The sequence below is a fragment of the Hibiscus syriacus genome, unplaced genomic scaffold, assembly GCF_006381635.1.
Source record: "Hibiscus syriacus cultivar Baekdansim isolate YM2019G1 unplaced genomic scaffold, ASM638163v2 tig00110198_pilon, whole genome shotgun sequence".
Taxonomy (NCBI): domain Eukaryota; kingdom Viridiplantae; phylum Streptophyta; class Magnoliopsida; order Malvales; family Malvaceae; genus Hibiscus; species Hibiscus syriacus.
Genome location: NW_024062623.1, coordinates 324,542 through 336,003, shown reverse-complemented (window position 1 = coordinate 336,003; position 11,462 = coordinate 324,542). Strand labels below are relative to the sequence as shown.

The following is an 11,462-nucleotide window of genomic DNA, read 5'->3' as shown; positions in this document are numbered from 1 at the left end:
TTTAGGCTCACGAGTTTTCGAGCCGAGTCAGGTCGAGTTTACAGGCCGACTCTCACTAAACCAACTAATTGTTGTTATTCCTTGAGGTATAAAGTTCGAACACCACATATACAAAAGTATGAGTGTTTAATGTCAAATGATTAAAAGTCACTAAAAATATATTATGTTGTATTCACCCCAAATTAATAAAATAATATATTATACAATTACAAATGTACTTCAATTATATGTATATATATTTTTTAAAATGAACATCATAATATATACTTCAACGAAGTAAATTAAATTACCTTTCTATCTTGCACTACTTTCCTTCGTTGGCTTCCCCAGCTAATTCATTCACGGCATCATCACCGAACATGGCCAACTGAGGTTTGAACACCGATACCGGAAATGACGTCGTCAACCCCATCGGAGTTTTGAATGTGATCATCGACTTCGCCGAACAGGATCGTTGTTGGACGTAGATTTCGGTCAAGTCCAACCAAATCATGAACTCCTTGACTTTAACACCGGTCAGGTTCCTGATCTTGTTAGTCTCGATATATGCCTTGATTTCCTCGTCGTACCTGATGTTGATGTTATCGAACATGTGGAGGCCGTCCCTCTTTGATATAGTTTCGTGTCGGGACCGGCGTCGGAGCCAGACAAAGCCGGTATCCTTAACGTAACCGTATTCGTGTATGTCCTTTAGAGTTAGTAGCAAGCCCTTTGGCAACCCTTTTTCTTCTAACAATGACGTGAACTTCTCTGTGCATGTTTCGTTTCCGTGGTAAACTTCGGCTTTGGCCTTCATTTCCTGTTACCAGATGAGACGGCATTTTTAGGGTTTATTTTTTCTTTTTTCGGACAAAGGGATTTGAATTTCGAGGGGTTTCAGGTTGAAGATGGAGTATTGCTGTGGTGTTTCACCTCAAATTGAACTCCTTTTGTTTATGGCAATTTGGGTGCAACGTGGTCGTGTTCGGCAATGTCCCAAAAATTTGGTTAGACCAAATTATGGTTTTGGTCTTTTTACTATATTCAAATTTGAAATCTAGTTCATGTTCTCCAGTTTAGCTTGATTTGATCTCTTGCTTTTACTACGTTAATATGGATTATTTAGAAACACCCTTTTTTAAAGTAAAGTGATCAAATTATGTCATTTTAACTATTTAGATTAAAAACACCATTTTGGTTTTAAATATCATCTGAACTTGTTTTTTTTAAGATATGTGTTTAAATTTATATTTTTTTTAGTTCAAATTGGTTAAAGATCATAAGCACGAACCAAGTGATATTGGTGGTTAAGGGATTTGTTATCCATTGAGGTCTCGAGTTCGAGCACTGCGTATGCCAAGGGTATGAGCGTTTATTGTCAAATAATTAAAAATATTTAAATAGATACTACCTTGTATTCACCTAAAATTTATCAAATAATAATAATAAAAAAGTCAAGTTTAAGTACTAATTTGAAAAGAAAGTAAAATTCAGATACTTAATTGAATATAAATACTCAAATATCAAATTAAATCTTAGAATCGGATTATACTGGTTAGGTATAACATAATTAATATTTAATATCACTAGTACAAAAATACGAGTTTCAAATTATATTTAAATTTGTTCATACTCGTAGTCTTGTAGATGATTAATTTAAGGTTAATTTTTTATTATACATTTTTAATTTTTAAAAAATATTTATGTAATTTTAAGTTTTTTTTGCCCCCCGATACGAAGATTTCGCCTTAAATAATTAGGATTGACCCGCGTCGCACACGTAGTTTTGGTGAGTAAGTCTCCTAGCAGAGATTTTCTACATACACAATGACTTAAACTTGTGATCTTATTTAAACGATATCAAGCTGCTTACCACTTGAACCAATCCTTGTTGGTATGCAATTTTTAGTTTAATAATTGTATATTTTTCGTATTATTATTTTTTGATAAATATTTGTTTAATATAAGGTAGTATATGTTCAAAAAAGATCAATCATTTAATAATTAACGCTCATACCCCTGCATATGCGGTGCTTGAACTCGATAACTCAGGATAACAACAATCTCTTAATCATTGAAGTCGCTTGATTCATGTATTTATTTTAATCTTTAAACTTATAAAACTTAATATATACACTTTTAAAAATTATATTATAAAGAATTAATTGAGTGACTTTAATAAGTCAATAAATTATTTATTAAATTAAATACTATCGTTTAATTACTATATATTATTAAAAAATTATTTTATAAAATTTTAATTAAAATGAATAATTATTTGATATCGATTTAAGATAGATATTGAACATATATTAACCCTAAAAACCAAATACCTATAAGAGAATATTGATTCACGAAATGTAAGATTACATTTGAGAATAAGGTTATTGGAAAATAACATTACTCTAGAAATATTGTATTACCTTGTTTGGTTTATTCAACAGAAATATAAGATTACAATGTTTGGTGAGATGAATATAGGAATACTTTGATGCATATTTTACCAAATTAACATTGTGATATATGTTTTTTTTCAATAAATTAAACTTGAATACTAAATTATAAATATTTGAATGAAAATTTATAAAAATATTTTAATCGTTATATTATCTAATTTTTAATGAAAAAAATACATTTAACATATAATTAATATATAAAACTTATATTTTTAAATAATTTTCATAACTATACATTGAAAAATAATACATTTGTTCACTCGAGACTACAATATTATTTTTTATATTTATTTATACTTTGTATAAAAAATAATATTGTACTTTTGAGTGAACAAATATATTATTTTTGAATGTATAAGATCAATTTTTTAATAACTCAAAGTTAGATATTATTTTAAATAACATTTTATAATAATATCATCTTCTTCACCCCATAAATTATAAATAATTATTAAATGTTAAAAGAGTCAATTACATCACATGTCCTCAAAGTATGACCCTTATTTTAATTTCATCCCCAAACTATGACCTTCATTTTTAATTTATCCCCAAACTTTTTTAACATTCCAATTTCATCCCAAATTATATGTATATACTAATCACATCTCTTATTAATAAAATCGTTAGGTTAAGTTATATTATTATATGTTTGAAAAAACAAAATTAAGGTTAAATTATGGTTGAAACTAAGTACATATTTGGATGACTTTAAGGATGAACTTGGAATGTTCAAAAGTTTGGGGACTAATTTAGAAAGAGGTCATAGTTTAGGGATGAAATTAAAATTTTCAAAAAGTTTAAAGACTATTTTATAAAGAGAGTCATAGTTTTGGGATGAAATTAAATATTCAAAAGTTTAAAGATCAATATAAAATGAGAGTTATAATTTGAGGACATATAATGTAATTAACTCATATTAAAAATATAAAATAATTTTAACTATTTAAATTTATTAATATTTTAATATATCAAACTCTTTGTATATTATTATTGTTATTTATTATTGTTATGTTTATAATTTTAAGCAAAACATGAAGAATAAAAATTGAGAATGATTCATATGAAAATAATTTATTATTCTAAGGATATATTTATCTTAAATGATGAGAATTGTACAATACCAAAAAATTTGAAGTTAATAACATTCTCACAATTTTAATCAAAATATATTACTATTGATTATAATAATTTTTTTTCGTAAATTAAACATGGAAATACAATTCCTTAAAAAATAATTACAAATTTTTCCCGTAAACCAAACAAAGAATAACCTTAATCAGGAATAAGAAATACAGGTTAAAACCAAAAGTCAGCAACCAACCAAACAGACCCCACCAACAATATCCTGCCCTTTTTCTGTATTGGGATTGGAAGTACACACAGTTTCATCTTTGAGCTTCGTGTTGAAACACTCTCTTTTCTGCGGCCCCCAAATTCGGTCCTTTAGTAATAATTTCCCTTCAATTTAAAAACCTTTTTTTTAAATTAGTGGGAAAAAGAATCAAAGAAACGGTTTTAAGAACAAAAGAATATCACGCTTTATTTGACCCATTTTCTTCGATGCTCATTTAATTCCCAACTTTTTAGGGCTTTTTATTGATTTTCTCTTTGTTTGGTATCTCTCATTTCTTCTTCTTCGTTGTCACTGCACTTCCCCAGTTCCCCTGGTTCAAGGTAATTGCCCATTTGCCTACCTTTTCTTCTATTAAATGTCAACTCTTTGTTTCGTTTAATAATTTCCCTTTTTCTGTTGTGAAATTTTGTTGGGTTTTGGATTCCCAAATGGGATTTCTTTGCTCTTCTTTTTTGTATGAATGATTTGTCTGCGTGTTTTGAATTTAGCTGTGTTTCAGGTTTGGTATTAGTTGTAACGTATTGATGAGAAGTTGGCTGTTAATTACTGGGAATGAAAGTAAAAGTGAACTTAAGTTATTCATAGAAATTCCAAGGAGGGTTTACTTTTTTCTCCCTACGACTTAATTTGCCCTCTAATTAATTGTTGAAGTTTTATGGAAATTGTGTTTGATATGAAACTTTATGTCAAACTGGTAGTTTCTCAATTAGCAACATCTGACCTCTTTTGCTTTCATTTTCTGTGTGATATCTAATGATGGAAACATTGGAAACCTCATGAATGCTTTGTTTATGCACTTGAATTATATATGTATTGGCTAACTGTGTACGTTTGGCAGGTGCAATGTTTTGTTTAGGGGAGAACTTATTCCTTTTAATGTCAAATCTCAAAACCATCTTCCATGGTTCTCTTGATAGGCTAGGGACAGCTTAAACTGATTTCCGTTTTCAAGGAAGCGACAGGCTATTATAATTTCATGGCTCGGAAAGGTAATCAGCAGAAGAATGGAAAACAAAGGGGTATGGAGGCAGGATATCGAGTCTCCAGTGCAAAAGGAACAGGAAAAGCAAGTGAGAAAATGGTTTTTCATGGAGAGGAACTACCAAATGGTAATCCACCAGATAGTGCTTTAACTGAGACTTTTAGAAGTGGTCATCAAGCTGGGACTGAGAATAATTATAGGCAGAATCCTGAGATATCGTTAACAACAGAGAAGCATGGTGATGCAGCTGAGTTTCTTGGTCAATCAATATCTTCTGGGAGTAGTTCTGGGGATTGCATTGGAAATGCAGCTTCAGATGAAGCTTCAACTAGAAGGGAACGAAATGAAATATCACCTGATGGAAACCTTCATCCAAAACACAAAAAAGGAGTTTGGGGCTGCTTGTTGAAATTGAATGGCTTTCACCTTAAAGATGCGATGGAGAATGTAAAGTTTTCAGATTATGTGGTGGTAAGAAATATGAGAGCAGCAGCGAAAGCATCTGCTGCATCCACCTTTAATGTGATAAGCCAGTGGCTCGAGAGGCAGAGGCCAATTTTCTTTTCCCTAACAACGAAAGTGTATAATGCTCGAGATCATGTCAAAGTAAAGGTTGATCGATTATATCCCATCATGTTGACGTGGCTTAAGCATTTTGGAAATATCATGCTTCTTTTGTCAATAATCTGGTTGGACTGTACTCTTAGGGGCATTGATTCCTTTCTCCGAATGGGTACAACATCACTTTTTTCAGTCATATGGTGCAGTATTTTCTCGGTGTTTGCAATGGTTGGGATGTTGAAGTTTCTTATGCTCTTGGTAAGTTCTGGTTGCATCTCATCTTTGTTTTTCTTAAGGTTTCTTTGTCCATGATCCCACTACCTCAATTTGCATTTTACGAATCCCATGAACTATCGACTGCATAAAAATGTTTTCACAAGGATTTTATTTGACATTCTGGAGGATTTTTTATCTATCGATTGCTTAAATTTGTGTAATTGTTTAACAATGATTTATTGATCCTTTGGAAAATCTTCTTGAGCTATTGACAAATTCTTCATATACTGCTTTAAATGCTGGCTACATAGGTCATAGCTGCTCTGGCGGCGGTTTTTATCGGGTTTACTTTAGCGATGTTGGTAGTTGCTGTTTTTGGATCTATTTTGCTGTGGTTTTACGGAAGTTTCTGGACAACTCTTCTTGTGATCTTCCTCGGAGGTGATTACTTCTCCTTTCGATTGTATTTTTTTCCATCTGCAAATTAATTATTTCAAACGTATGGAATTCTAATGCTTGCTGTTGTTCAGGTTTGGCATATTCATTTAGCCATGAGCGTCTTGCATTAACGATCACCACTACATATTCTGTATATTGTGCTTGGATGTATAGCGGATGGCTCGGTTTGCTTTTGGCTCTAAACCTCTCATTTATCTCAAGTGATGTTTTGATCTACTACCTAAAGAACAACATAAATCAGCAAGCAAGGCCTAATGCAAACCCAGAACACACAAATGGAATGCACGCTTCTTTCTCTGAAAATGCTCCGGGGTTTTCAGCAGATCGTGGTCCTGGGGTGGCTTCAACTAGTGGGGTTGATACCGAGATAACTTCTGAAGAAGAAGTTGCTCGATTGTTGAACTGCACCGATCACTATTCTGCATTGGGTTTGTCGAGATATCAGAATGTCGATGTTAATGTACTGAAGCGAGAATATAGAAAAAAGGTACTTCCTAAGTATTTTCACACTATTTGGATATGATCTTACATCATATTTGTTATGGTCTTGTTCTTAATAAATCCAAGTGAGCTTCTACGAAACTTCCGTTGGATCAGCTTACACTTGATAACCAACCTTTGCTATTGTTTTCGAATTGTTTACCATAATAAAAAGGAACAAGACATTATCTGATACTGAATTTTGCTTCGATAGGCAATGCTGGTCCATCCTGACAAGAACATGGGAAATGAGAAGGCTGTGGAAGCTTTTAAAAAACTTCAAAATGCATATGAGGTAATATCTCAGTTTACTATGTTTTTCACCGGATATGGTTTTTATTTATTTTCTGAGAATAATAATACAATTTTATGTATAGGTCTTACTTGATTCCATGAAGCAAAAAGCATACGATGATGAACTTAGGAGGGAGGAGCTGTTTAACTATTTCCGTCGGTTTCAAAATGCTTCTCAAAAGGTTTGAACATATGCCCTCCACGTTCTTAACTAAAATATAAAGGTCGAATGTCTATCATGTTCAAGTTTCTTACTTGAAATATATATATTCCTGAATAGGTGTATCAAATCTTTGTATCGTACTCGACCTTTTTATTGCTTTTGAATGCGCAGAATGGTCGACATCATTCTGGATTTGGATGGTCAGAGGCTGATGGGGAGGAAGCTTTCGGAGAACCTAGGAGAATTGTCTGTAAAAAATGCGGTAACTTTCATGTCTGGATACATACAAAGAAATCAAAATCTCGAGCAAGATGGTGCCAGGTATTTCCTCTTCCTCCTAAATCATCATCTATACTTTTTAAGTTGTCCTTCGAGCACGACTGCACGAGATCCCAATTTCGATAACATGGTGTCCTATCCCTTACAATGAATTATTTATGTTTCTGGAATATTGTCTAAAGGATTGCAAAGATTTTCATCTAGCAAAAGACGGAGATGGATGGGTTGAACAATCTTCACAGCCCTTCCTTTTCGGTTTATTGCAGAGGGTATGTACTTTCCGTCCCTCATCACAGGCTGATACTTTTTTCCCGAATTTTCTACATCTTCGTTTCAACATATAATCAATTATACATTCTCTAGAAATACAGTTGAAAATAAGAAGAATGGGAATTACTTCTAAAATATTTACATAGTTACGGCCCCAAAACAAACCAACTGGTTTAGGGTTGAGTTTTTTTGGGTCGATATTTTTAGATCTCAAGATTTTATTCTTCGTCTTTACGTAATAGTTATTTCGTTATTGGTGTAGGTGGATGCTCCCTCTGCCTATGTTTGTGCCGATAGTAAGATTTATAATGCTACGGAATGGTATATTTGTCAGGTAAACCGATGTTTATCTTGCTTGCATCCCTTTATTAAGCAAGTAATTTCTGGTTATTACAAATGAACTTTTCAAAGTACACTCTGGAAGCTTGACCCTAAATACATGTCAGAAACTGGTTAATACGAAGATATCTGGAGTTCAATACAATGCTAGAATTTTCATTCGACACTCTTGCAATCTGCATCCTCTGTTTAGACCCTCTTTAGTCGTGGATAAAACAATCGAATGCTGCTGGATTTTTATTGCAGGGAATGAGATGTCCCCCGAACACACATAAGCCAAGTTTTCACGTCAACACTAGTTTGACATCCAAGCATAGTACCGGAAAGGGATCTAGTTCTGGACACAGAGGCGGGAAAATACCAACGCCTAATCCAGAAGAAACCATGACAGAGGCAGAATTCGTAGAGTGGTTACAGAATGCAGCACAAGCAGGCATGTTTGACGATTTTATAGGTAGCACCTCTGCAGAGAGCCCAGTCGCCAAACCTGGAAGTGGTTCGAAGACTGGCGGTAGCAATATGGGCAGCGGCGGAGGTAGCGGTAGCGGAAACAAGAGAAAGAAGAAAGGAAAGAAACATTGGTAAGCAGTCATCAAGCGACTCGAAGGCATTGATGATTAGAAAGTCCCCTTGTAAGCATAAAACATGCAGATTTTGTATAGCATTTTATCTTCATCCTAACTTCAAATAAATAGATATGGAGGATCATATTCATACTGATTTAAATGCATGGCAAGAATAGCTGAAAAATAGCTTATATAACAATAGGGAGGTTTTGCTTTGAAATGTGTGGTTTCTCATCAGTGGAATTATACGTCAAATGTGCTTGGGCTTGGGCGGGTCAAGTCAATCTAGTTTTTGGTTCATTTGGGTTTTATATTTTTAAATCATTTCGATTCGGGTCAATTTCGATTTAGAAGGGTTGAGTTTAGGTCATTTGGGTTTGAGGCTCGTGTTTTTCAGGTATGATCATTACGGATTCATATCATTTGAGTTTAGGTCAAGTTCGGAGTTGGGTGGTTTGTTTTATGTTTGAATTAGGACAAAATGAAATTATAATAAAACCAAAATTTAATTCGTTATTAGTCTCTAAACTATGTGCAAGTTGTTATTTTATTTTTTTACTTTGATTTGGTTATTTTTAGGAATTGTAATTTAATTTTTCGTGTCATTTGAGTCTTGACTAAAATTTTAAAATTTAAAAGTTTAGAGGATAATTTTGACTAAATAAAAGTATGGGAATTAAATATATAACTTTACGTATAATAAAAATGACTGATGTTATAATTTCACTCTCTAATAATTCACAGTGCAAATCTTAAACTTGGATGGTACGAGCATTAATTATATTTAATATTTAAATATTTAAATATAATATTCTTTGAACTTGATCAATTAAGCTTAAAATTAGAGGTTTGGTATTGTTTTAATATTAGTTTTTGAGTTTAAAGTTTGATTAAGAAGCTAACGTATATAAAAACATTTAAAAAATATTATAAAAATTACCAAATACAAGGACTAAAAATAAAGTTTATCTCATTTAACAAGATTTCACTGTGAAAGACTTGAACTACATTTAAATTGTAGGATATTATTGGGGACCTTCCCGTAATTTGAAAATAATATTGAGGGCAAAACGATGAATTTACTAAAAATACGTGAGGTCAAAACGATGAAGTGCAAAACAAATATCGGCTGCTGTCCGAAGTGAATTCTCAGTAGCAGAACAGAAGGAAAACGAAGTCTTTCGCATCATATTATCCGATCCTCTGGGTAAATCCTTTTTCTTTGTCTTTTCTTTAATATTTTGTTTACGATTGCAGTCCAGTGATTTATCATCAAAATCCGCTTTTCATTTATTTAAATTGTATTTAATTGTTTGTGTTTGAAGGATTTGTCGATGCTTAGATCTAATACGATCCATAGGTTTCAATCATCTTGGATGTGAGAAGATTAGGTTATTTTTCTTATTTTATTTCGTAATTTGTACTAATAGTTCAAATTTTGGAAATTTGATATACCATGTTCTTTTGAATCCAATCTCCAAACGCTGCCGCCCTTACTTATCTTGGGTTATTGGAATGGTAAAGTTTAGCTCTTTTTGGTTCTCTCCAACATGCCTTTGGATTATTTAGTTTCTATTGGTTGCTTCTTGAGCAAATCTCGCTTTTTGATTGTTTCTTCGAGTTGATTCGAAAAACCTTGTTAATGTTCCTTTGGGATTCTTGGGTATGATGTTCCTATGATTTGTTCCAACTTCCAAGTGTTTGTCTTCTGCTTCATTAGGTAATTCACCTTGCAAGCTGCAACTTGGGCAGATCCAAGGGGCGGCTGGCAAGGGCATCGGCCCCATTGGCTCCTTGAAGCTCCTTCGATCCATAATTTTTAACTAACATACATTTTTTGGTTTCTCTCTTGCCATGCAACATATGAGCTCTGCTCAATTTATTTTTTGTTTCTTTAGAATTATCGAGATTATTGGTGGCTTGTATCATTTTCACTGTTAACACATTTGTCGGATTCTTGTTTCCAGAAAGTTGTAGACCACACAAAAAATACATTATGGCGGGACATAGTGATTCGAGTTCGTCTGAGAAGAAATCAAGTGAAGCTATGAACGATTGTACCGGTTTTTAGCGCGGAGAATATGCAAAATAACATGAAAGTTATATTACAGGTTTGTTTTCCATGTTTACAGAAATGTGATATGTATCGATGCCAATATCTAATTTATGTTTCAATTTGCAGCCGAACATTTATGTCTATCATCGGAGGGGTTATTGCCGGGATTTTAGGGTTCACAGGCTTTATGGGGTTTGTCTTTTATTTTCTTGTCATGGCAATTACTTCAATTGGACTCATAGCAAAGGCGAAGTTCTCAGTTCATTCATATTTCGATAGCTGGAACCGGATTATACTCGATGGTTTCATGGGTGGACTTATGGTAAGCTTCTTTAGGTTTCGAGTTGCACTCTACATATTCCATGTTCTAAACTTTCATCGGCTAACAATGTTCTTTAAATTTTTGCAGTCATTCGTGCTATTCTGGACGTATCCTTTCTTTCTTGCAATGGTACACGGACACAAATGGTAACACTCCACACACTCTCAAACCCTACTTATTAACTCGTAGATTCTGCATTGCCTCTGATTTTTTTGTTTAAATTTGCTAGTAACGCTCGTTCGAGCCGGCAAATCTTAGGACTGAAAATTTACCGGCTTCCGGTTTATCTTTTAATACATCCTCTTTGCCTATCGGTACTTTCTTTAACACCAACAGATTTGCCTATGACATTGTGCATATATTCTGAAGAACAATCTACAACACCTCATCGGAAAGAGAAGCGGAGTTCACTGCCCCTGCCTTTGACTCCGGCTGTTTGCTGGCAACAGAGTTCTTCGGTGTTTTTGTCGTAAAACCATTAATGGATTTACCTTTTGATTACTTTCTTTGAGACAATTTTCATCATATTTTCGTAGACTTTATGTCTTATATGTTGGTAGCCTTGCTGGTGATATAGAGAAAAGATGTGAACTGAACTTGGGTATTTTTTTACACTTCGCGAATGCTTATGATTGTTCCAAGTTTTGCTAATCAATCCCAATTTATCTTTCAGAAATGGTTTCTTA

The 11,462-nt window shown here is 33.2% G+C and overlaps 2 protein-coding genes and 2 long non-coding RNA genes across 4 annotated transcripts; 3 read left to right on the top strand and 1 right to left on the bottom strand.

Annotated features, from left to right (window-relative positions):
- Nucleotides 1–304: 304 nt before the first annotated feature.
- LOC120218390 lies at nucleotides 305–796 on the bottom strand. Its single transcript, XM_039215336.1, has one exon. The coding sequence runs from the start codon at nucleotides 794–796 to the stop codon at nucleotides 305–307; it is 492 nt and encodes a 163-aa protein (XP_039071267.1).
- A 3,078-nt stretch (nucleotides 797–3,874) lies between these two features.
- LOC120218481 lies at nucleotides 3,875–8,546 on the top strand. The gene is made up of 10 exons (XM_039215397.1): nucleotides 3,875–4,109; nucleotides 4,628–5,590; nucleotides 5,860–5,989; nucleotides 6,079–6,494; nucleotides 6,702–6,782; nucleotides 6,865–6,963; nucleotides 7,116–7,265; nucleotides 7,406–7,492; nucleotides 7,756–7,827; nucleotides 8,079–8,546. Exons 2-10 carry the CDS (start codon nucleotides 4,766–4,768, stop codon nucleotides 8,415–8,417), a joined length of 2,199 nt encoding a protein of 732 aa, XP_039071328.1. The 5' UTR covers nucleotides 3,875–4,109; nucleotides 4,628–4,765; the 3' UTR covers nucleotides 8,418–8,546.
- Nucleotides 8,547–9,517: 971 nt separating this feature from the next.
- LOC120218351 lies at nucleotides 9,518–10,707 on the top strand. Its single transcript, XR_005525234.1, has 3 exons — nucleotides 9,518–9,605; nucleotides 10,366–10,509; nucleotides 10,581–10,707. It is a non-coding gene; the product is annotated as an uncharacterized LOC120218351 (long non-coding RNA).
- A 42-nt stretch (nucleotides 10,708–10,749) lies between these two features.
- Nucleotides 10,750–11,106, top strand: LOC120218352. The gene is made up of 3 exons (XR_005525235.1): nucleotides 10,750–10,776; nucleotides 10,864–10,922; nucleotides 11,006–11,106. It is a non-coding gene; the product is annotated as an uncharacterized LOC120218352 (long non-coding RNA).
- Nucleotides 11,107–11,462: the final 356 nt, after the last annotated feature.

Coding starts and splice junctions, on each gene's coding strand:
- LOC120218390 (XM_039215336.1), bottom strand. CDS start 796: ATGAAGGCCAAAGCCGAAGTTTACCACGGAAACGAAACATGCACAGAG.
- LOC120218481 (XM_039215397.1), top strand. CDS start 4,766: ATGGCTCGGAAAGGTAATCAGCAGAAGAATGGAAAACAAAGGGGTATG. Junction 5,990..6,078: donor TCTTGTGATCTTCCTCGGAG/GTGATTACTTCT, acceptor GCTGTTGTTCAG/GTTTGGCATATTCATTTAGC. Junction 7,828..8,078: donor CGGAATGGTATATTTGTCAG/GTAAACCGATGT, acceptor TTTTTATTGCAG/GGAATGAGATGTCCCCCGAA.